This window comes from Lycium ferocissimum, chromosome 10 (assembly GCF_029784015.1).
Source record: "Lycium ferocissimum isolate CSIRO_LF1 chromosome 10, AGI_CSIRO_Lferr_CH_V1, whole genome shotgun sequence".
Classification (NCBI taxonomy): domain Eukaryota; kingdom Viridiplantae; phylum Streptophyta; class Magnoliopsida; order Solanales; family Solanaceae; genus Lycium; species Lycium ferocissimum.
The window spans coordinates 36,759,176-36,784,128 of NC_081351.1; the positions used below are offsets into that span (position 1 = coordinate 36,759,176).

Sequence of the window (24,953 nt, forward strand, 5' to 3'; positions counted from 1 at the left end):
CCATGAAGCTCTTTTATTTATTGTAATAAAACAATGATATTCATATGTATATTAAATAAAGTTATAGAAGACAATGACATTCTTAAATTACAAATATGTATTCATATGTAATATTCTGTCATAAATATAGTATATTAAAGTATCAAATTAACTATTTGATCAAAATCTATACACTTATTATTGGTAACCATATATATTCTATTTTTTATAAAGATAATTAACTACTATATTACCCGAAAAAGCAGATAGCTGTTATATGGGGGGTAATTTTACAAAGAGCGTACTGTCATAAAGTTGGTCGTTGCCGTTATAAGTAAAATGTTGTTATAAAGAAGTAAAATATAACATAAAAGATCGGTTTCAAAAAATTTTAGCTGTTATAGAAAGATGTTGTTATATGCGGATGTCGTTATAGAGAGGTCTGACTGTATACGAATTAGGTATTCATTGATTTGATGCATATAATGCTTCCGAGTATATATTTATTTTTTATTTTATAATTTTATTAGAATTAGAGTTGAAAGTGTGGTGGGTCAGGTGGAGGGGTCCCCGCCATTTTAGGCGAATGAAGTGGGGGAGATGGGCATGGACGGTGCAACTTTTATTTGTGACGTGGTCCACTCCACGCGGTTCCTACATTTTTGCTTATCATTATATATGCCCTAAAGAATCCATTGACACAGCAACAACTCATTCAGAGCTTTTTCTTTTTGTGTTTTTGAACCATTCGATTGAATAAGGTTTAAATATATACCATCAAAAATTGGGTGGAGTGGTAAGCATTGTTCAATTCTCAATGAGAAATTTCGAACTCGAATCTTAAAAATAAAATCATCTTTGATATAGAGTATTTTATTGTCAAAATAAAATTTCTTGTCTAAAATCCGATTTAATCACCTATATAGAGTTTCGAAGCAAAAATATATCAAATGGAGAAAAAAAAAAGGCATAAAGTTATATACTAAGTGTCGGGTAAATATTTATCCCCATCAGATATTTACACAAAATCACGTAAACTTACAATAGTAAAGTGATTTAACAAATGTCTATACAAACATATCTTATTGATCTATTAACTTGGTGTAAACACCGAATACCTATAAACTTTTACCTAAAGTGTCCACTACCAATACAACTTCCTAATCTTTTCTTTGGACCAGTTCCCTAGGAAGAATGAGCATATCGCTTTTGGAATCTACCCAGTGGGAAAACGAATCGAATTGAGGATAGTCATATTTTTAATGTTTGCTATTTACTAGTAGTATATTGTTGGATCTTAGATATCTGGTTTTGAAGGTTTGGGTCATTTTTTGAGAAAGTAATTATGAAGAAGCACTTGTAGTATAAATTTTTGGTGAAATACCATTTGGTTGTTTTTGGTTTTGGGAAAAACAATTTGGGTTAATTCTCAATAATCAAAAAACGTTAATTTTTTCAATAAATCACAAGATTTTAATTTTATTTTTTTATCAAAACTTCTCTAATCTAGGTAGGCCTAGGGGTGGCAAATGGCCGTTTAAATTTGAAGTTGAGCAATGTTTAGAATAAAAATTTGAATTAATATATGGGTCAATGCCCGACCCTGTTCAAAGTTTGTTTGAGCTAAGATGGGCTACACGATGGGGTCATAACCCAACCCGGCCAACTTAAATCACTTTTAAAACATTTTGAGAAATTAAAAATATTGATATTCTTTTATTGCAACTATTCTCTCGCTTAAATAATGATTAGAAAAAAGTAATCATCATTTGTAGCTTTTATACTTTTGAACGAAGGGCGGTTGAAGGGTCAGTTTGGGCTTATTTGATGGATCAGTTTGGGTTAATAATTCTTTTTTTTTTTTTTTTGGGTGCGGATTGCCCTTCAAAAGCACTGGTCTTTAATTTTTGCCCCTCAAATTAGTGGTCTTTAATTTTTGCCCTTCGCCTAATATCCTAAGGTTCTGGATTTGAATTTCAGCTCAGTAAAAAAAAAAAAAAAAAAAAAAAAAAAAGGAATTTCGCAAAGCAGAGGTTTGGATTCGCAGGCAGAGTTTTGCATGCCAAACAAAACAGTTACACCAACCTCGATTTTTTTTGTGTTTGGTCGGGTCATTTTGTGCAAACTAAAAAATAATTAGCCTTTAAACAAACTCTACCCCAACTTATTTTTCAAGGGCATAATTTGCGGGCTAAACTCTACCCAACCCGATCGTGCAATATGCCTTGCGGGCACATTATAGTCAAGCGGGGTAGAGTTTATAAGCAACCTCTCTGCGCAACCTCCGCCGATTTTTTTTTTTAATTTCATAATGGCCGAGTTTGAGCTTGAACCCTAACCTCGAGGTTTTAGGAGAAGAGCGAAAAGTTAAATACTTTCATTTTGATAGCGAAAATTAAAGACACCCCAAAATAAGGGCATTACCTGAATTCTGCCGATAATTTGTGATGGTCAACTTGGGCTAGCCTCAAATCGAGTTCGTTTTTTCAAAATCACTCTAAAATTTCAAACTCATTAAAGCTTGGGCGGATCGAGCGGGTCAAATGAATTTGGCTAGTTTTGCCACTCCTAAATTAATCTAACAACAACAAATAACTAGTTGAGGTCTTATATGAAGCTTTAATATCCATTTTCTCCGCTTGGACCTGTTTCGTTCCAATACTAGTATTTTTCTTTCGCCAAAAAATTTAAGAATATTCTAACTGTCTAAGCATTCACCAATAAATAAACTAATATTATTCGTTATTAACTTAACACAATCGCCATTCTTTATTGGAAGTTGAAAGTTGAAACCAACAATTTAACATCACATAAGAGTACACACATATTGGACTTCGGCGATCCAATGAACCAAAGGGGTTTTTTTGGTAACTGGTTAGGAGTAAGTTATTCATGTATTAAAATCCTGCATAAGTAATACTGTATTTGGTAGCTAGTTATGAAGTGAGTAATTCATGTATAAAATTAGTACAACATTTGGTTTGCATTTTAGAAACCCGCATAGCTAATACAATATATGTATAAGTTATGAGGGAATCTATGTATTATTTTATGCAGAATAAAATGCGAAAACTAATACATGAATAACTAAATTATGCATGACTAATACCTGCATAAAATAATACATAGATTATCTCATAACTTATCCATGTATTATTAATACATGCATAACTCTAACCAGCTACCAAACGACGCGTAGAATGCAATTTCCTGTTACCCTCACACAACTTGGCTCTCATTGGAACGTAAAATAATGTCAAGGAAATGCACTAAATTTTAACAAGATACCCCTGGGTAGCGTATTAACTATGAAATCATGTCTCGTCTCTTAATAGAACAAAAAACTTTTTCACAGTTGGTTTTTGTACAAATCTTTAAAAATTACATAAAAGTTATCAAAATTGTATTTGGTTTAAATGTTCTTCACGAATGCTGATCATATTTAACTAACTCAACAAAGAAAGAAATCATCAATCACACATAAGTGGTCATCCAACTTTGTGTTCATTACACAAAAAATATTCTTTTTTTGTTACATAAAAATCATCTTATTTTTGCTCCTGTTATTACAAAAATCACTTTGGCCGGATTTTATAAAACTCCCACCCGAATAGTGATGTAGTAGGCTTAATTAATACATTTAGGGGTCGTTTGGTAGAGGGTATAAGGTAAGATATACCGGTATTAAATTTTTGGGTTAAATTTGTACCACGTTTGATTTGAGTTATTAATTAGTCCCGGTATAAACTTATACTACAATCTTGGATAATATTATCCCATTGGAAAGCTGGTATAACTAATACCGTATTAATAATATTGGGATAACTTTTCTAAATGACCATCTTACCCCTTAACCACAATTCTCTATTTTAAATTTTCTCGCATAGTTTTATTCTTTTCCTTTTTCTGCATTTTTTGGCTTCATTTTTTGTATTTTCTGCATTCGTTTTTACATTTTTCTGCATAATTTCTGCACTTTTTTTTGCATAATTTCTACAAAAGTTCTGCATTTTTTGGCTTCAATTTTTGTATTTTTCTGCACAGTTTCTGCATAGTTTTTGGCTTTCTGCCCACTTTTTTGCATTTTTTTTGCACATTTCCAGCATTTTTCAGCATAAGTTTTGTACTAATTATGCACAATAAGCCATTGAAGTATCAAGGTTAAAATTGGAAATGAAAAGTTTATCCAGCTTTATCCAACTTCAAACCAAACACATGCTTTGGATTATTAATGATATATCCCACCTTTAATCCAATGAACCAAACAAAGAACTAGTACTAAATAATCCAGAGATTATTTAGTCACAGGTAGGGGTGTTCACGGTTCGGTTTGGATCGATTTTTATTTAAAAAATAACCAAACCAATTAAGTCGGTTATTCAAATTTTCAAACCAAACCAAACTATATCGGATTTTACTATTCGATTTTTGTCGCGTTTTATCGATTTTTTCAATTTTTGTCGTTTTTTTAAAATACATTGTAGTCACTATCTAAAACCAAATTCATCTGAAATAGAAAATTGTATATTGCCACAAAAGCTTGCCACACCTTTACTAGTTATTACCTTTCTAAAAATAAAAACTTGCCACATCTTTACTATGGAAACATGCTAAAGTATCTAACAGTACTAGTGACTTACTAGTCTATAGATATAATACTCCTTGCCAGAGCTTGCTATAAACATGGAAATATGCCAAAGTAATTTTTTTCAAAAGCATGGTCCAAGAGTATAAAAACATAATTAAATTGTAATTTTTTCATAAAAAAATTAAAATATACACACATATATATACAAATATAATTTTTAAAATATGTATATATAAACTTGGTTTTGTTTGTTTTATTTTTTATTTTTTTAGACTTGAAACCAAAACCAAATCAAATGTAGTTGGTTTTTAAATTTAAAAATTGAACCAGATCAAACCAAATAAATGTCGGTTTTTTTTCCGGTTTGATTTGGTTATTCGCTTTTAAATTTAAAAACTAAACCAGATCAAACCAAATAAATGTCGGTTTTTTTTCCGGTTTGATTTGGTTATCAGTTTGGTTCGGTTTTTCGTGTTCAGCCCTAGTCCCAGGATTATAATTTCAGGACTATAATCCAACATAACTTTATATAACTTTAGTTAATTAAATAAAATGGATTAGTGTAATTAAAATGATTCGTATGTTAGCCGAAGGGCAAAATTTAAACATTTCAAATAGAGTAAAAATTTAAAGCCACACCTCAAAAGAAGGCGAATAATTAAATAAATTAGTGTAAAAAATGATTGTATGTGTGGGGCCTCTCCCAGATCTCCACCGTCTTTGGTGGGCTTTGGATGACCCAAGTTTAGAGGAAGGCGAATTGCCCTTAATTAAATAGGATTAGTGTAAAAAATGATTGTATGTGTGTGGGGCCTCCTCCCAGATCTCCACCGTCTTTGGTGGGCTTTGGATGACCCAAGTTTAGAGGATCTCATCCCTCTCAATTGGATCATTTCATTCAAAGAGCCCAAATTCAGAGGTCCAGGCCCAACATGAAGAACTCTAATCAATTGACCGACCAAAATCCAATCAGTGCCAACATTTTCTGCAGAATCTTACCGACAAGCAAGTTGTTTTGTCATGTTGTGTACACAACTTCCTACCCCTTGTTTCCTTCTCAACGTTTGCCACGTGTCCAATCACTTCTCTTTCTTTTTTTCAAATTTCCTAGTAGTATTTTTGGTTTAGGGTTCGGTATTTATATTGCTCCACTAAATTCGAACCAGGAAGTTTTACATTAAAGTAAAGCATTTGTTAACAAAGACGTTCACGATTTAATCTCTGATTAAGAGCCAGTTTGGATTGGTTTATTGTAGGTGCTTTTAAGCCAAAATAGATAAAAGTTATAAGTTGAAAATACTCAACTTTTGACTTTGACTTATTTTTGAACTTTTTTAGTTTAAAAGTAAGGGGTAAAAGTGTAAATATACCCATTAACTTTGCGATTTAGAGCAAATATACTTTCTTTATAAAAGTAGTGTATATATACCCCCACCTTTACAAAATAATGCAAATATACCCTTTTTGTTGACGATTTTTTTTTTTTAAATCATTTAGGTTATTTTTTGATTTAAAAAAATGTCATGTGACTTTAAAAAAAAAGTCCACCTTTTTTTTAGTAGACATATTTTTCTAAAGCCATATGGTAATTTTTTTCTGGTGCGCCGGGTCTGGTTCATTTAAAAAAATATCTCCGTGACTTTAAAGAAAATAAGTTACCCATTTTAAAAATAAACCAGACTCGATCCACCAGGAAAACAAATTACTATGTAGCTTTAGAAAGTATGTCTACTCAAAAAAATGGGTAGATTTTTTTTTTAAAGTCACGTGATATTTTTTTTAATTATTTTTTTTTTAAAAAAAATTCCGTCAAAGATAAAGGGCATATTTGCACCATTTTGTAACGACAGAGACATATGTATACCACTTTTATAACGAGGGGTATATCTGTTCTAAATCGCAAAGTTAAGGTGTATGTTTGCATCTTTGCCCAAAAGTAAGTGTGTAAAATATTTTTTTATTTTACCCAAACACCTCAAAATGTAGAAAAGAGCTTAAAAGTCAATAAACATTAAATCCAAATACTCTCGTAGTGTTTGAATAAAATAAAAAAAATATTTTAAACAGTTATTTTTAAGCTAAAATAAGCTAAAAAGTTCGAATTTCTAAATTATGAAGTCAAAACACATCCAAACGGGCTTTAAGAATCTAACTTGCAAAAGTCTCCTTTAACCGCAGTAAAGTAAAATATTCTTCTTACATTCTGAGCTAGTTAGTGATGACAATAGTTGAACAACTTAGTACCTACCAAGAAAATCTACCCAATAGACTATCAGTTAATGTTTTCCAGTCTTTCTTCCTCAAATAAACCTCTGAATATTTTCGACCCCTTTGTTCTTATCTTTGAATATTATAAATTCTGCAAGTCAATCTCAGTTATAATAGCACTGGACGAAAAAAAGTTTGATTCTTTCTGAATTCTGAAGAATTTGAAACCCCTTATCTTTTTTTATTTTTTCCTTTTTTTTTCTCTTGATCATGGAGCGTTATGAGATAGTAAAGGAGTTGGGTTCTGGTAATTTTGGAGTAGCAAAGCTTGTTTGTGACAAGAAGACCAGAGAACTCTTTGCTGTCAAGTTTATTGAAAGAGGCCAAAAGGTTTCCTTCCCTTTTACCACTTTAAATTTGATGTCTTTACTACATCTAAGGGTATTTTAATGTTCATTTGTGTTTTTGGGAGGTGACAAAAAATGAATGTTCTTTTTGGCTGTATTGAGGTTGCAGATAGATGAACATGTGCAAAGGGAAATTATGAATCATAGATCACTGAAACATCCAAATATAGTGAGATTTAAGGAGGTATACTCTGTTTTATACTGTTAGAAAGAATGTTCTTTTTCTTTATTCTGTTATCTGCTTTGATTCTTATGGGGACTGTGAATTTTGTTGCAATCTAGGCTTATAAGGAACTCTTGTTAATTTGTTTGTTTAACCATGTGATCATGTCTCATAGAAATTGTATCAACTCCTGCTTGTTTTGTTTTTTGTTTTTACTACTATTTTATTTATCTTGATATGATCAAAGTAATGAATATAATTACTGGGACAGAGAATCTGGTTGGTAATGACAGTAACAAGATACTTAAACTTTGTGATCTTATGAATTCTTTTTGAAGCAATCTTCGGCATGTTATGGGTTGAAAGCAATGAACTTTTTTGAATGGTAGCCGTAATTTGATGATTTGTGATTTATGATTAGTAGGATTACAATGACTGTTCAGAATCCTTGTCCTAGTTTAAAACAATAGTTCAACAAAGAAAGATGTGTCTAGTAGACTTTTCAGTGCTGCTTAATTGTTGTTTGCTTTTTAATCATGAATGAACTTAACACTTGCAGGTCTTGCTGACACCTACTCATTTAGCAATAGTAATGGAGTATGCGGCGGGAGGAGAACTCTTTGCGAGAATCTGTAATGCTGGAAGATTTAATGAAGATGAGGTAAGAATGATACTTATATTAGTCCCTGCAATTAGTCTTGGCTAGAACAAACAAACTGGATATTTCTCACAGTTCTTTATTATTTCCAATGTAATGAATTCATGGTGCAGTTTTGGTCTACCATGACATTCATGCGGTCCTTTGATTTTGGAGGTCCACTTTACATTGTTGGTTATAGGCAGTACCAAAGGCGGATGTACTGTTGAATCATCTGAACCCAATACTTTTGGCGCGGAGCATAAATTTATATGTAAAAATCGACTAGAAGATCTGAACATATAATTTTAAAACACAACAGGTTCAATACTAAGAATCTTAAAGGTTGAACCCATAGAAATTAAATTTTGGTTTCACCTCTAGCAGTACAGTAAAGGTCCTTCATGACATGGGTCCCGTTGATGAGTAAAACTAGATTATTGACTTCCAAATTCCAAGCATGTTATCTTGAAAGTTGAAACTGTGGATTAATTTTCTTTTAGAATTGTCTATTGAATATGTTACCAGTAGACTATACTCATGTGTTTATGGACCTGTATCAGAGTAAAAATGCTTTTTCATAGTATACTGCTCAGTGAAGCAATTCCGAGCAGACTCTTTTCTAGTTTAAAGTAAGCTGAGTGCTTCATTATGTTTACTTCTTACTCAGGCAAGGTTCTTCTTTCAACAACTGATATCAGGGGTTAGCTACTGCCATTTCATGGTACAATATCGATACTTCTCATGCTGTGTAATTCTTTGACTCCTCCTTTGGCACTTATTAAGTTTTTGGTCTACCGTTGCAGCAAATCTGTCATAGAGATCTCAAATTGGAAAATACGTTACTTGATGGAAGTGCTGCACCACGTGTGAAAATATGTGATTTTGGTTACTCCAAGGTTACCTAATTAATCTTTTCTCGAAGTCTTAAGTTTTGCATCTATTCAAGTTTAAACTCATATAAAGTTCTACACTTGTTTGCAGTCATCCGTCTTTCATTCACAACCGAAGTCCACTGTTGGGACACCTGCTTATGTAGCACCAGAGATCCTAACAAGGAAAGAATATGATGGAAAGGTACTTGTTCTTTCTTCTTTACCTGCAGAAATTTTTATAATGTCTATGGTATATACTCTTTTCTCCACCTGTTAATTCTTGAAACTATAGCTTGCAGATGTTTGGTCATGTGGAGTCACCTTATACATAATGCTGGTTGGAGCTTATCCTTTTCAAGATCCAAGCGATCCAAAAAACTTTACAAAGACTATTGCTGTGAGTGATGGCGACGTAATAAGATTTCTTGTGGATGAAAAAGATAAAAGATCAATTTACTGCATTAAATGGATCACTCTATTAAATGCAATTGTGCATTAAGCAATTTACTGCAGCATTATGATTGGCTAGTTTCCATGACAGAAAATACTCAGCGTGCGCTACTCAATTCCTGAGCAAGTTCGAATTTCCCTTGAATGCCGTCATCTCTTAACCAGGATTTTTGTGGCAGACCCTGAAAAGGTAATAAAATCATCAAGTCTTCTGCTAAAGTTGAGGATCATAGAATAGTTCATGTCTTGTGTCCAGAAACCATTCAAACTAAAACGGTCATTATCAGTAATTACCTCGTTGTCTCAATGCATTCTACGTAGGAGTTAGGTGCAAGGTTCAATCCACGCAAAATTGCAAAATTGCATTCGTGTTTCTTGTTTCATGTCATGTGAGGATTGATAGGACACCTCACTAGTGCGACTGTGCCAAAATCATAATGCGATCTTGGTGGTGATTTCCTGATTCATTTTGCAGAGAATAACCATTCCAGAAATTAAAATGCATCCCTGGTTTTTGAAGAACTTGCCAGTGGAACTGATGGAAGGAGGAAGTTACCAATTTGTCGATGTAAATAACCCCTCCCAAGGCATGGAAGAGGTTTTGGCAATAATACAAGAGGCAAGAATTCCTTTGCAGGTTCCAAAGGGTGGAACATATTCTTTTGGGGGCAGTATGGAACTTGATGAATTGGATGATGCTGATATTGAAGATATGATTGAAACTAGCGGTGATTTTGTTGGTCAATTGTGATGTGTACACAATGATCTGATTACCAAAAGGGTGAAGAAAGAAACTAATGTGTAATGTGCTGTAATATCTGGATTTGACTCTCAAGTGTTCACCCTATAATTTGCTGATAGGTTTTTTTTTTTTGACTAAATGGTGTTTACCACTTTTGGTCTGTGGAAACAAACACTCGTCCCACAACAGTTTTGTTCAGGAGAAGCTCACAAGACGCATCAAACTGTGCATTGTCTGAATTTGGAATTTTTCTCTCGCAATCTAGTGTTTTAGCGGTGAAATTTCTTATGTTAATATATTCTAGAGCTCATTGTGTCTAATGCACACGCGTAGACAACATTGCTGTTAGTATAAAATTTGTCCATAAATTGTCAGCAGGAAATCAGAGTCATACAGAGCTTTTAAATGAAGTTGCTGTTAACAAATAGCTCCCAGTTTAATTGCAGAGATGAGCTTAAGGGCTATATTTTCAAAATCATGGCAAAATGATTTTTCTGATCTTTGGAAAACCTATGATAAGAGGTCCTAAGGAAGCTACCCTGATTTGAACTTTTGTTGAATTTTGTGGATCATATATAAAGAGGCCATCTTTATTTATTTATTTTACTATCAGAGAGAGCGATGTACTTATCTATTTGATCTACAACACACCTTTACATGTGGGCCTAAAAAAGATGCGCCAAAGGGTAACTGCAAAACATATAAGGAAGAGATTTGGATAACTTTATTGTCCTACCAAACTGTTAAACCAACAATATTCCGTTCACAGGTAAAGATGAGACGTGAACTTAATATATCCATACTCTTAAATTAGGTCTTGCATCACGCTTCAATCATTCCGAGTAGGACTATGTTCAAACGTATAGAAGAACATAACTCAGGTGGAGACACGTTCTTTGTGGCTTTACTGCTTTTACTTTTACCGAAAACGGTAAAATCAGAAAACAAGGAAAACAATTCGTGTTAACATAACTCAGGTGGAGACACGTTCTTTGTGGCTTTACTGCTTAGTTTTACGGAAAACGGTAAAATCAGAAAACAAGGAAAACAAATCGTGTTAACATAAATCAAGTGGAGACACGTTCTTTGTGGCTTTCCTGCTTTTAGTTTTCCCGAAAACGGTAAAATCAGAAAACAAAGAAAACAAATCGTGTTAACATAATTCAGGTGGAGACACATTCTTTGTGGATTTACTGCTTTAGTTTTACCGAAAACGGTAAAATCAGAAAACAAGGAAAACAAATCGTGTTTCCGCCAATGTACTGACTCCACAATCATTGCTTGAGTTTTATGGTAGAGCATAATTTTTGTCAAAGTTTTGAAGATATGATCAGTAGGAAAAGGGAAAAAATATCAATAAATTACATCAAACAAATGTTAGTGTACATGCGATTGAACTTATTCAACATTCATCAATAAAACTTTTACCAAGGGCTTGAAAGACAAAATTAAGAAGAACAAAAAGAAAGTTCAACAGGAGCCTGTATAATTGTTAAGATCTCCCCATACAGCTTCCTCGACTTCTTCCCATGATTTTGCGGTCCTTAGTTCCTTCCAAGTACCGAAAATAGCTCCCAGAACATTCTCGTCATGCAAAATACAGTAGCACCTGTATAGACAGAAGTCATTCAAAGTGAGTTTAAAGCATATTTCGTGGAAAAAGAAGGATGAGGCTCCAATCTATTCTATCTTCATCCACAATGCTCATGTTGGCTACCACACAGAACACTTGGTCTCTAGTTCTAATAACAACTAAAACCTCCACTGAATGATCTCAAGTTCAAACTCCTAGTGTATTCAGCAACTCTCAGCATGTTAAACAGTACTGCAGCGTAAGAATCACTCCATTTTGAAAGTGACTGAGTGGTTTGATTAAGAATATGATATTGGTGGATACTCAACAATTCTGAAAATGACAAATAATTCCTTGATTTGGTGAAGGCCGAGGGTTATGGATTCTAAGGACTGAGTTTATATGTTACCAAAACATGTCTAACTATCTTCATAAAGTCGGATATTGTATAAGCTCTGGTAGTGCAATTTAACTTTGAAGAAACAAATGTCTCCAAATATTTAATGAAAAACCAATGACAACAATATAAGAAGAAATATGACATCAGAACATATGTACTCACATAGCTCGGTAAGAAAGTCTCTGAAATCCGTTGCTTTTAGCTGATGCATTCTCTCCTGTTTTAACACATGGAAGTTTATAGCTATCCAGAAACTGCTTCAGTAAATGTGGATCTCCTCTAAAGACATCCAGGTGTATCGGGATTAAGTCAGAAATTGGGTCACCTGAGAAAAGAACTGGTTACCAATCACAAAAACTCAAATGTTTAAAAATGATATGAAAGGAATCAGCATTTTATAACCTTCCGCATATGAGTTTTTCAGTGACGCAAAGATTACTCTGCTAACTTGAGACTGATCTACTTGAAGTTAAGTGATGGCGGGTGTAATATTTTCGCACGAGACTGCCAATTATAAATACAACAAAACAACAACATACCTAGTGTAATCCCACAAGTGGGGTCTGGGGAGACTGCCAATTAAATATGCACCAAAGCTTACTCCAAAAAATGGTAAAGCCCTTTGTTTTTTTATGGACCTACGAGTCCTTAAGATATCTTATTGATTAGCTCTCACGTTAAAATAAGTAAGGTTAATCTGCACAATTCAAGGAGGGCAGTATTCAACTGTACATTAGAATTGGTATGCCAAAACATACAGGAAAATAAAAGAAAACAGTTCACAAGGAAAATAGTTCACAAATTATACTTACAAAACAGTGAATTGGAAGTACTTACTAATCTGACTCTAAAGCTTTTTTCTTTTTGTTCTTTTTATTTATTTGCTTGTTTAAATAGGCAAAGTCTGCCTCTTAAACTGGTGCCAAACTCTAAAATCCAAATCACTGCCATATTTATTTCCCTTTCCTATTCTTAGTTTTCTCTTTTTATGCTGAAGAATCATTCCATCTAATATGCACCATGAACTTCACCAGATTCATTTTACATGAACAATCATGAAACAGTTCCTATCCTAAACGTACCTTAACTTCTTTGAATTATAAATCATTTACGGCCAAGTAGTAGAAGATTAATACAGTCCATATAAGAACATGGTTCATCTCAGCAAAAAAAAACACAAAACTACCAGCAGACCAAGCCCAAAAAAGCAAGGTAAAAGTTTCTCAATAACTCACCAACAGAAAGACCACTGAAATCGAGTATATGAGTAGGACGCCATGCATGTACAGGCTCACTCAAATCAGATCCATTTGCAGAAACATTGTCAATTAACTCAGGATCATCAATAGTGCCTCCTGAGCGAGAAGTAAGGGAACATGGTTCCATGTGGATATTGTCATCCATTACATCGGAGTGTATCCAGGTACAAGATCTGACTCCCATGTCAACCTTAAATAGGAGACCATAACAAGAATCAGAGAAATGCATTTTCACCAGAGAGTGAACGTAACTGCCGTTGTCACTAAGATGAAGGAAAAAGGGACAAGAAACAATAAAGTGTCTAGCCGATTGAAGGAAGTCCAATCAACTTCATCTTTAAATATACGAACCAATCAACTTCATCTTTAAATATACGAACCAATCAACTTCATCTTTAAATATACGAACCTTTCCGAGGTCGTCAGGGATGTATTCCTCAACTTTCTCAATCAGTTCTCTAGGAATCGGATCACCCCTAAAGATTGAAACAAAAAAAGACTCAGATCCGACTATGCATTAGCAGCTAAGGTGCTGGTGCCAGCATATGTAAATGCAAAGGAAAAAACTCATGTGGTACCCCACACTGCAACAGAGCAACACAGTTGAAAACAGGAATCACAGTACCCAAAACATACACATTAACAGGCAAAAGACTGTCTGAATAGAATTTGTTCAAATAAGGCACAAAGAATTGACCCAACGTAAATTTTGATGACGTTAACAAGAGAGTAAAACATCCAGTAGAAAAAAAGAAAAAAAAAGCAGCACAAAATCCAACATACAGATTAATAAGAGGTGTTTGTCTAAGAATAATTCTTCCCCAATTCTAAATAACTGACCATATTTTGTCCTTCATCTGGTGTATAGGCGAGTTAAGCTAGGGTAATATCCCTCCTCTACCATCTTATTTATGCAATATATAAGTAGTAAAGAAGTCAGTGAAGATTTTATCTTCCCAGTTCAAGAAATGACTTTACAAAAGTACTTTCTTTGTCCAAAATTAGGTGTCTCGTGAGATTTCAAATCGAGTTCTTCTTTATAAATTATTTCATCACAACTATCAAGGGAAGAGTTGAAGTATATTTTTTTAATGTGTCTGTATACATATGTGTGTGTGTGTATTATTAATGGAGTTGAAACTTATTATAGTAAATTAAATTAGTCAAACATTAGAAAAAATTGACTTTTTGGAGACTTTGAACGTTATCTGAAATAAAAGTGGATCTCAAGTAACCATTTTAAAGAGATTAGTGTGGTAGGCAACCAATGGTCCAAAGAAAAGCTTTGGTTTCATGGAGTAACATGTAGGTTGATCTGACACTAAACAAAGAGACAACTAAGAACCCCCAAAAAAAAATCATATAATCCCTAACATAGCATTTACGTTGATGTAACACTAATCAACCCAAGAAATTCTCTAAAAGAATAGACAGGAGTTAGGCCCACAGCTCTATTTATCTAGGGCTTTAGTATCTAGGGGAATAAATGAAATACATGGTCTCAAGCATCATAGTTAAAGGCACAAAGCCAAATGAGCAGCAGCAAGGTAACAAGGAGAACATTTGCTACATAATACTGAGACTTTAGAAAGCTGCTTTATGATCAACAAAGTATTCAGGTGTTAAATGTTTACCATTTGGTCAAGCGATCACAAACATCCTTCCTTTTCCTGTTCAGAGTTCTCAGGAATAAATTCCACTCTCCAGGGGCACAAATCTTATCCTCATCATCCTCGAGATTCCCATTAGCATTGGGGACTGCTTTCTGCCGGGTTTCCAACAATGTTGAATCATTCAAAGCTGGGCAGGGCACAAGATGAAGATTGCGCATTTGTTCTCCCAGGAACGAGGCCAAATTTAGAGCATCTTCCCATGAGATGGAATCTCTTCTGCTAGCAAGCACAAAATACAAATGAAGAAGAGGAGCAGTACATCAAAAATGAAAAAAACAACTGCAAGTATTTCAAGTGAATGATACAGTCCATTATCAATATCTATTAAAAAATAGATGGATCTCACTAACATTTGAGCATATATTTTCCCTTTGCATCTCTGTGTTATAACATATGGCCATACTGTTGCACCACTGCCAGCGCTTACTAATTCAGGTAATGACATCCCAGCTTTTCTATAATCAAACTGCCTTTTACTCCATAAACCGAATGGATAATCAACTTGCTCATGTTCCACAGGAGGACTAAAATTAGCAACCACCCCTGGTACTCCTTTGCCATCCCAAAGCTGAACCTTACACATTCCATCTTCAATATAGAGAATCCCACTGGCTAAAACACTAGGAATGTGATTCCTCAAAGGGGAGTTTATTTTCTGGAGTAAACTGTAAAACTCGAGCTGCAAAAGATCAAACAAACTGAATGAATAGAAGTACAAAGAAATATATCAGCCGGGAAAAAAAAAACTGCCAGAGTACAGATATACCTCGGTGCCCAAAGAATGAAGACACGCTTCTAATCCCTCTTCAACGAGTATTTTTATAACATTGTCCCCAGCTAGATAAACCTGTACACAGGTATTACAAGTTGTTAGGTTAATGATAATAATACATCTTTGTAAGAGAATAACTGATCTTCCACCCTTTCTTAAGCATCTTAACTTCAGCATTAACTCATTGAGATGAGAAAAGCCTATTTGAATATTGATGTATAAAAACCTCAATACTATCACAAAGGTAATAGCTTCAGGCGCCAATAATAACTAAAAGTTCAATTTTAAGAAAATAATAACTAAAAGTTCAATTTTAAGAAAATAATAACTAAAAATGCCCTTCAATTTTAGTCTAGAGAAAAAAGTGATACGAATAAAATAAGCACATCAGTAGAAGATCCACTAAGCACAAAAACTTACTGGATTGCTGCCTGTTCCAACAGGAAGCCTCTCATCATCAGTTGGCAATGGCAACCCATGGAAGGTACAAATTTCTGTCACGTAAGTGTGCCATCTATCAGCATTCAGCGCCAGACAGGCTCCCTAGCAAAAGTAATTCAAAGGTAGTCAAAAGTGATAACGAAAGCTTAAATTACACAAAGCTGGCCCTGATGAGAGATAACCAATTATTGGTCTAACACTTCATTATGCAGAACATTCATAACGTGAGGCTATGTGCGATCAGCTGTGCAGCCGAAAAGGCCAAGGTTCCTGCCATGCAGCTAATTATGCATATATAAACTCATAAGCTTTAATGTCTCATATGATGATGTAGATCAAGGTAGCCCTCAAGGAATTTGGAGCATTCTTCCACTACTGATGGGCTTGGAGTATTTAGAGAAAGGATATCCTCAAGTTCCATAGTATGATCCAGTGGATATTTGAGAAAGGGAGCCAAGCTCCAAGCAATTAGAAGACCAAAAACACATTTGGAAGTTGCAGAGTTTTGCTAAATTAAAGACAGCAATCGCAAAGAAGGCAGCATCATGAAGGCTACGATTGCGGGTCCAAGACCGCGATGATGTCCTGGAAGTTCAATTCTGCATTTGGCCATTTTTTCAATTCCGTCCCAATTCATCCTAGTCTTATGTCTAGGGACTTTTTAGGTATTTGTAATACTAATACGAACCCTAGTATAAACAGTGTCTTTCTTTCCATTTTAGGTAGCTAGCTTTGAACATGAGATTTCTCTTTAGAAAGGTGATGGTTGTATGCCATGGTTGATTCTAAACTTGCAAGGTAGTTTAGGTTCTTCTTGTTTGCATAGTTAGGTTTTATTTTTTGGTAACTAAACAATTTTATTACCAAAGCAACGAGGTTCAGTAAATAATTAGGGTGTTTATTTGATAACGAATGTTCTAATTATGGCTTTCTAGTTGGGTCTATTATAAATTCCTCCGTTTTCCTTTACCTATCCCGATCAACATCATATAATGGTTCAATACAAATAACAAAAGGAAAGACAATAATGATAATTTTCTTTTGCCCTGGCCATAGTTTTGACTTTTTCCAAGGAAGCTTATGGTGTACTTAGAATAATCATATTGACTGCCCCAGAAGGTCACTCTGACTTTTCCAGGAAATTGTTTTTCATGCAATTAGCGGCATTAGTTGAGACAAAAAATTTAATTGATAAAAATGAAAAAAGAATAACAAACACTAACAATAAACAAGCAGAGAGTGGAATATATAAATACCTTCCATATAATGTCTCTAGCCTCTGGTTTTCCAACCCAAAGCTTTGATAACCACTCCCTCATTTCTCGCTGTCCAATAGAGTTGCTCGAGCTCCATAACGAAGTGTAGTGATCCCGCTCTTTATCCAAAAACATAGCTAAGAAATTTATATCATAAGAAAATTCCACCTCTCTCAAATCTATGCATTCAGAGACACCATTTATTGTACTTCCATTGTCTGAACCTTTAGCAGGTTGGTCAACTCTAGTCCTCTTCTCTTTCCTTGACAAGTCAGAGCAGCTCAAACCACTTTCCAAGGACAACATATTTTTCCTGACATCCTCAATACTGATGTCATCCAAAGCAAGAAGGCCAGCACGGCATACTCCTTTATGTCTATAACCAGGAGCCATATCCAGACACACAAATTCAAAGTTCTTGGAGTTCACAAAATTCTGTGTCACGGCAACAGTAGTCTCCAAATTTAGCACACAATGCCACCATCCACTTGGAACAAATATTGTTTCCCCAGGCAGTTGAGTGCACTCTATTGGTTTGTCTTCCTCAGCAAGAAGAGGGTAGAAGTCCAGCCACCACTGGATGAACATGAGAGAAAAACAACACATGGCTCAAATAGATGAAAATCAATCACAGCATTAGGAAACGTAGAAGCAAATTATTTGCATCTCAAAATTTATTAATACCTGTAAAGATGATGGAGCGTCAATACTGACATCACCATCTTCTTCATTTACATGCACTGTCACTCCTAAAGGCACTCTCCCAGGAGGATATAACGCCCACCTGCAAAATAAATATGATTAATGACCTTTTTGTCCTCCAACAAGTATCAAGATGGTGATTAATCCACTAGTTTCAAACTACAGTAGAAGAAAAATTCTTGGACGGAGTATAAGAGAGCACGTCAAGATTTTTCAAAAGATCCTATTATTATTTATTACATGCTATAAAACAAACTCAAATCCCTTCTGAAATAGCCTTCAGTTTTTTCTTCTTTTCTTTCCTTTTGTGTTTGTGGGGTTGGGAAGAAGAGCCGGGTGGTGGGGGGGGGGAATAACAAAGGAGAGTCACAACTCAAGAAGTAGACAACTTAGCACCATTTGTTATTGTTGGAGAATTTTGAGCAAGCAACATCAATATAGTTCTATAAGCAAGAAATTCCCAGCAGCGACCCAAAATCTATGCTTTGTCACCACCGACTTCTTTGCAGAGATTCATTTTAGCTCATTCCTGCTACAAGGTATATAAAATACAAAGCAATAAACTTGCTAATGCCTGTTGATGGAAACTATGGGAGGATTCCTTTAAGCCAAACTCTTTTTACTTTGTTTAAACTTCTATATACACATATTTTCAAGCGCACTTATCATGAATAACTTTGAGGACAAAGATGAAAGACTGGCGGAACTTAAATTTTCAGCAAACTGCCTTTTTTACAGACATACACTCGTGAACCCACCATAAAATGCAGAAAGTATGATCTGCCTATAGGCCCAGAAAGGAAGAGAGAGCTTAAGAAAGTATCATTCAGAAGTATAGGCTTTCTAAATAAATTCCTATTTAGGCTTCTCATTCTATCTTTGACTTCTTTTCTTCAACACTTCGGCAGCTATTTTCTGATCATTTCATCCCTACTTTATCCACCCACAACTGAGCAAACCAGCGCTACTTCCATCGCTTTCTGCCCTACCTTTAATTGATCGATCAGGGAGTTTACTAGCTATGCAGGTAGTAATGAGTACGAGTTTGATTGATCAAATTATCAAAAAAAGCATGCATCAACTGAAGCATTCAGGAAGACCCCGAGACAAGATGACTGGGCAAGTGATAGACTGGTAATATACCTTTTACGGCCACATAGAAGTGTATTCCAAGCACTAGTTAGGGCTGGATCAACATGCCAAGAGGCACCAGACCTCTCTGGTCCCATAATGAGCCATCTGAAGGGAGGTCGCTGATCCCTGTCCAGCACATCAAAGAAGTCTTCTTTGAACATATTTGGAACACTGTAATCCTTCAACAACTCCGGTGCAGCTTCCCCAAACTGAGAGAATGTAATTCAAATTAGAACAATCTGTTACCGGAGAAACTGTACAGAGAGAACAGCATGATTGGAAAGGAACCTTTTCGTCAAAAATGTAAAGAGGATCCTCGTCATGCTGAACTTTCGTATATGATACATAGTCCTTAAGTTTCATCCTAATCTTGTGACGACTTCTTTGAGATAATTTAAATGCTGTATCTCCATAATTTTTTAAAAGCTCCTCTGTTGTCCATGTAGTCCTTGCAGGCCAAGTGTCGGCCAATCCACCAATTAAAACCTGTTATAGTGTAAGTAATAAGCTTGGTGAAGATCGTAACATATTTATATGAGCTTTCTATCAAGAAAACCATGCACATAAGCTATCAGTACATAAAAAAGGTTCAGACAATTTAAGCCCATTTCTTTTGCTCCCTTTTCAAGAATGACACGCGAACAACATTGGTCAAACGATAGAAATGCAATCAAGTAGACTTAAAGAGAAAATCAGTGTATATCAATCAATCAATCAACTAACCCACAATCCCAAGCTAGTTGGATTCTAGCTATACGAATCCTCGGGATAATTTGATGAATACAATGTATATAAGAAAGAAAAGGAAAGAAAGACAGAGCAAAAATAAAGAAGAAGAGGAAAAAACAACAAGAATAACTATTTAATTTTCTTTTGATAAGTAAGAATCACTAAGTAATTTTTTCTGATATACATGTAAAACTAATGATTACAAGACAGTAGATTCTACCTTGATCTACTCAAGTATCCTGCTTTGACTTGGGAAGAACTATTAAGGAACACTTATAATGTTCAAGTAGTTAAGTAGAGGTGGGTCCAAAAGTTATTAAAACTAACTATGCAAGAACTTGAATATTTTAGTCAGTTTTAAAGTGGCAACTACAGTGACTTCTGGTACTAGGATATTCAATCAGGGCTAAAGAGAATAGAGTAAAGGTGTCCCTTTACGCAAAGTAGACACAATTGTGGGGCGAATTAAAGAAAAGAACATATGACATATAATTTGAGAAAGGCAGAATGTTCAAAGGAGGAGGTAAAATGGCATGTTCAAAGGAGGAGGTAAAATGGCTTGAAATGATGCAAGCTAAAACATAATTTAATCACAGATTTTATGCGATAAAAGATAGAGAATACAAAGATAATCTACCAAATTATCAACAATCCAACGACCACTCCATGTGCATTAAAGGTTTTATAAGTTGCGAACACCATACCGGTTTCTGTCCATCATACTTATCACGAAACTCTTCTATAGAAAGGTTCTTCGCTCTTTCCACGTTTCCGGTATCATAATAAAATCCATTCAATGATGTATAGCACCGGTATAGTCTACGATAAAGGAACAAAGAGTTGAATCCTGCAAAGTTGGGCTCCCATTAGCATATTATGTACAATACAAGTAGCATTACGGAGTGGAAGAAGATCCAACAAACCAATAGCGATATATTTTACCATCAAAGTGTAGCGGTTTCTGGCAGGATTCATCATTTTCGAAAGTCACATTCAATCTACATCAACAGGGAAGATAAAATGAACAGACTGTCAAAGAACTTGAATCTAGTCAATGAAGGGTAACGACATTGAGGCGATAATTCTATGAATAACCATACCGATCCAGGGCTGTTCTTTTCCAGGAGCCTTTATACTGAAGCTGACGATCAGCAATATCAATGCATAAGCTCATCCATAGAGGCTCCTCATTGCATAGAATATACATCACACTGCAAAACAGAAAGTATTTGAAGAAGTTACTGCATAATGTGGCACTGAGTTTTTCCTTAAGCTTACTAAAAAAATGGAAGACACTGACAGCACTTCGGATAAGGAGCTGTATCTCAGGAAATCCTATATAATCAATAAGCTCGGCTCTACTAACTCTAAGAGTGATTAACGGGTATAGGTGGTACAACCATTAGAAGTAGTAACTTGTCACTATCATCCGTAACTTTGTTAAGCAGATATTCTAAGTATTTAATAAGCAAACTATCTGCATCTATCTTCCCATAGACCAACGATAACTGAATATGAGAAGAAATAAACAGCATAACCAGTCATTTATCATCTATTAATTAAAGTTTGAAAATTTCCTACTGTTCGTTACCAACAATCCCTATTGAACTGATTTTATGCAAGAAAAACAAATACTCGCACACACACAAGAACATGGAGAAGCCTAAGCTGCACTAAAACCATACAAGATACACACACTACTAATTCACAGAAATTCAAATAAAAATTAAACATGCCTATGTAAGAATAAGGAAACAATACCTTTCACTTTGTTATATATTAATTATATTTAGCAAGTCCCTAGTGCTTTTACCAAAAATCCCTAGTGAACTGATTTTGTATGAGAAAAAGAAAGCATCAGGTGCACACAAGATCCACATTCTACAAATTTCACAGGAATCAAATAAAAAATTAAACACCTATACGTTAGATGAAGCAACAAATTCATTCAATCAACAAATCATGCAATTGAATGAATTAAAGGTTAGCTAAATTCAAAATTGAATACACATCCCTATCTGCATATAATTAGCATAAATTTGAGCTCCAAACCAAAAAGTCATTGCGCAACGCTGTAATTTTAACTATATTTACAAATTGCACATTGAAAAACATAACAAATACATAAAACTAAGTTTTTGAAGTAACAAATCATGCAATTGAATGACTTAAACCTTAACTAAATTCAAATTGAACACTCATCCCTGTCTACATACAATTAGCAGAAACTAAGCTCCAAACACAAAAGTCATTGCGCGACGCTGTTATTTACAACTAAATTACAAATTGCACATTCAAAAACATAACAAATACACAAGACTAAGTTTAGATGAAATAAAAATTAAACACCTATACGCTTAGATGAAGCAACAAATCATGTAATTGAATGAATTAAAGTTTAACTAAATTAAAAAACTGCACATTCATTCCTATCTACATATAATTAGCAGAAATTGAGCTCCAAACCATAAGTCATTGCGAAACGCTGTATTTACAACTATATTACAAATTGCAAATTTAAAATTGAACACTCATCCTTATCTACGTATAATTAGCATAAATTTGAGCTCCAAATCAGAAGTCATTGCGCAAAACGCTGTATTTACAACTATATTTACAAATTGCACATTGAAAAACATAACAAATACATAAAACTAAGTTGTTGAGGCAACAAATCATGCAATTTAATGACTTAAAACCTTAACTAAATTCAAAATTGAACAACTCATCCCTATCTACATAGAAATTAAGCTGCAAACCAGAAGTCATTGCGCAACGCTGAATTTAGAACTATATTTACAAATTGCACATTCAAAAACATAACAAATACACATGACTAAGTTTTTGAATTGAAAAAAAAACCTGCTAACACAGGAAAGGCGAGCGACATCGCGAGGAGTGAGATAAGTCAATATATCACATAGAATTTCGTCGGGAAGAATGCGGAGGTCTCCCAGAGCCGTTGATCTCCGATCTATTTGTTCAACTTCCATCGGTGGTCGCATTTGCAATTCGGGATTTTCTGAGAAGAAGATTTCCAGAATTCAATTGTTTGTTAATTCTGCCGCGTAAAACTTAAGCAATTCCTCGAGCGCGTTACATTATTCCTTTTTGATTTTTTAATAATCCTTTTTTCCCGATTTCTTAGGCGTGGCAATAACGTGTCACGCCCCCGGTTCCATCAAATATTTTTTGTTATTACAATTTCCCTCACTTTTATTAGCATTTGTTTATTTTTTAACCTGTTTTGTTATTGCTTTATCTTGAGCATGGTGCTATAGCAAAATAGCTTCTCTACATTTGGAGCGTAAAGGGTAAACTCTGCGCACATTTTACCCCTTCTCAAATTCACTTATAAAATTATACCGGATATGTTGTTGTTGTAATAAATACGATAATGAAATATTTTGCATTGGAAACAGTTTAAACCATTTAAATTTTTACTTTTTTGAGGATAATATTTGAAAAAGTTATTTAACTTGTATTTTGACGCCAATTTGAAGGGGAAAAAAAAAGTGAACACCAAATTAAATTGCCTTATGAGTTATGCACACGCTGTTTCTGAAACTTCAACTACTCCAGCGGTCCAACCTATAGAGCTTTTGGTCAAGATGAAATATACAATTACGAATTTAATTTTTATTCATTGACAATACGTTATTTTAGCATGTCAAGATGTGTAGCAATTATAGGTAGCTGTCAATAATTAACCCAATTGGTAATCTAGAAAGACATAAGAAGTTAAAATACATTTTTAACGTCTGCACCTCTACATCTCCTTTTACACACACACAAAAAAAATGTGGTTTTACATCATCTACTGTTGAATTGGATATCTTAAACATTGTGTTGTATTTGACATTTAAATTTACAAGAAGTTAAAAAGATTACCCTCTATTTCAAATTATTGTCTTATTTTCACTTTAAACATTTATTAAACTAGCTGTTTTCTCAAATATTAAGAAAATAAATTATTTGAATTTTCAGAATTTAATTTGTTGAGAAAACATACGTGACGTTACTGAACCTTTCTGTTGTACCTGTAGATGCTAAGTAGAGATATTTATTCCATGTGCGTGGGTGTATGTGTGTCTCGTGTTTTAAATGCTTAAATATATATAGATTCTGGGATATGTGTATTAGTGTATGTATCTCTGCTTATAAATGCTTTTATTTTATATGCCATAGAGGGGGAAAAATACATATATAGGAAACAACAAAATTGGGTAAGATAAAACCATTGCTTGAGCATCATATCAGAAATTTATTAAATGGAAGTAGATATTATTCTGGCACATTATATTGGTATAGTATTAATTTGAGAAGGAGAAACTACAAATTAAAGTAATGAGTCGAGGGGAAAAAACGAATATAGTCTTTTCGACAATGACCACTTAATATCTATAAGATTCCTTTTTCTCATTCCCTTTTGATTTTCAACGTGGGAATTAGTAGTGATTGTGCGCTTGGAATTGTATACGGTAAAAATCGGATATATGCAAGACCGATGAGGCCGGAGATAAAAAGAGACAATCATGGTCACCGAGTCTGCCCTTAGAACTGATGGAGTTGCACCGGCTGCGGCTGCCCTGGGAAAAGCGAAGCAAACCTGTTTAGTCCGACATCTCCGGACCAAACTCGGCATCATAGCCAGTCCGGTCTCTCCATGACCAAGTTTTCGTGGCCGTTGGTCCGGTTTCTCCATGACCAAGTTGATCGTGGCCGTTGGTCTAGTTTCAAAGATGACCGAGTTGATCGTGGCCGTTAGTCCGGTTAATCAGTTATAAAATCGCCACGCGTCAACATCGTTCTGTCACATTGTACCGACTACCGTACGACCCAACCTTATCCTTTTAGGGTTTACTTTATTCTAAAAAGGCTTTATGTTGTATACAAGGCCCATAGGGCAAAACTATAAATAGGAGACATTTCCCTACTTTTAAGGGTTGGCTTCTTAAGATCTAG

General features: G+C 34.5%; 2 protein-coding genes across 5 annotated transcripts; one reads left to right on the forward strand and one right to left on the reverse strand.

The window, feature by feature from the left end:
- Positions 1 to 6,746: 6,746 nt before the first annotated feature.
- Positions 6,747 to 10,226, forward strand: LOC132033698 (serine/threonine-protein kinase SAPK2-like). 2 transcript variants are annotated; one of them, XM_059423746.1, is made up of 9 exons: positions 6,747 to 7,165; positions 7,292 to 7,366; positions 7,905 to 8,006; positions 8,653 to 8,706; positions 8,789 to 8,881; positions 8,967 to 9,059; positions 9,150 to 9,254; positions 9,399 to 9,497; positions 9,783 to 10,226. In XM_059423746.1, the coding sequence occupies exons 1-9, from the start codon at positions 7,046 to 7,048 to the stop codon at positions 10,056 to 10,058; spliced, it is 1,017 nt and encodes a 338-aa protein (XP_059279729.1). In that variant the 5' UTR covers positions 6,747 to 7,045; the 3' UTR covers positions 10,059 to 10,226. The 2 variants fall into 2 exon arrangements, with proteins under 2 accessions (XP_059279729.1, XP_059279730.1); XM_059423747.1 differs by having other exon boundaries at positions 7,028 to 7,165; positions 7,285 to 7,366.
- Positions 10,227 to 11,387: 1,161 nt separating this feature from the next.
- LOC132033700 (lysine-specific demethylase JMJ21) lies at positions 11,388 to 23,153 on the reverse strand. Of its 3 annotated transcripts, none has more exons than XM_059423748.1 (16): positions 22,851 to 23,143; positions 21,089 to 21,199; positions 20,931 to 20,986; positions 20,693 to 20,835; positions 19,548 to 19,745; positions 19,269 to 19,468; positions 18,108 to 18,207; positions 17,424 to 17,999; positions 16,147 to 16,269; positions 15,721 to 15,801; positions 15,305 to 15,633; positions 14,916 to 15,173; positions 13,691 to 13,757; positions 13,258 to 13,471; positions 12,185 to 12,347; positions 11,388 to 11,658 (listed from the first exon to the last, which is right to left on the reverse strand). In XM_059423748.1, the coding sequence occupies exons 1-16, from the start codon at positions 22,991 to 22,993 to the stop codon at positions 11,520 to 11,522; spliced, it is 2,901 nt and encodes a 966-aa protein (XP_059279731.1). In that variant the 5' UTR covers positions 22,994 to 23,143; the 3' UTR covers positions 11,388 to 11,519. The 3 variants fall into 3 exon arrangements, 2 of the variants coding, with proteins under 2 accessions (XP_059279731.1, XP_059279732.1); XM_059423749.1 differs by having other exon boundaries at positions 14,916 to 15,170; positions 22,851 to 23,141; XR_009408855.1 differs by lacking the exon at positions 11,388 to 11,658 and adding an exon at positions 12,562 to 12,719 and having other exon boundaries at positions 12,208 to 12,347; positions 22,851 to 23,153.
- Positions 23,154 to 24,953: the final 1,800 nt, after the last annotated feature.

Excerpts from the sequence above, each read along its gene's own strand:
- LOC132033700 (XM_059423748.1), bottom strand. The coding sequence starts at position 22,993 with ATGCGACCACCGATGGAAGTTGAACAAATAGATCGGAGATCAACGGCT. Across the intron at positions 18,000-18,107 it reads ACGCTCCATCATCTTTACAG|TGGTGGCTGGACTTCTACCC; the intron begins GTATTAATAAAT and ends ATGTTCATCCAG. Across the intron at positions 11,659-12,184 it reads AGACTTTCTTACCGAGCTAT|GTGCTACTGTATTTTGCATG; the intron begins GTGAGTACATAT and ends CTGTCTATACAG.
- LOC132033698 (XM_059423746.1), top strand. The coding sequence starts at position 7,046 with ATGGAGCGTTATGAGATAGTAAAGGAGTTGGGTTCTGGTAATTTTGGA. Across the intron at positions 8,007-8,652 it reads GAAGATTTAATGAAGATGAG|GCAAGGTTCTTCTTTCAACA; the intron begins GTAAGAATGATA and ends CTTCTTACTCAG. Across the intron at positions 8,882-8,966 it reads GTGATTTTGGTTACTCCAAG|TCATCCGTCTTTCATTCACA; the intron begins GTTACCTAATTA and ends ACTTGTTTGCAG.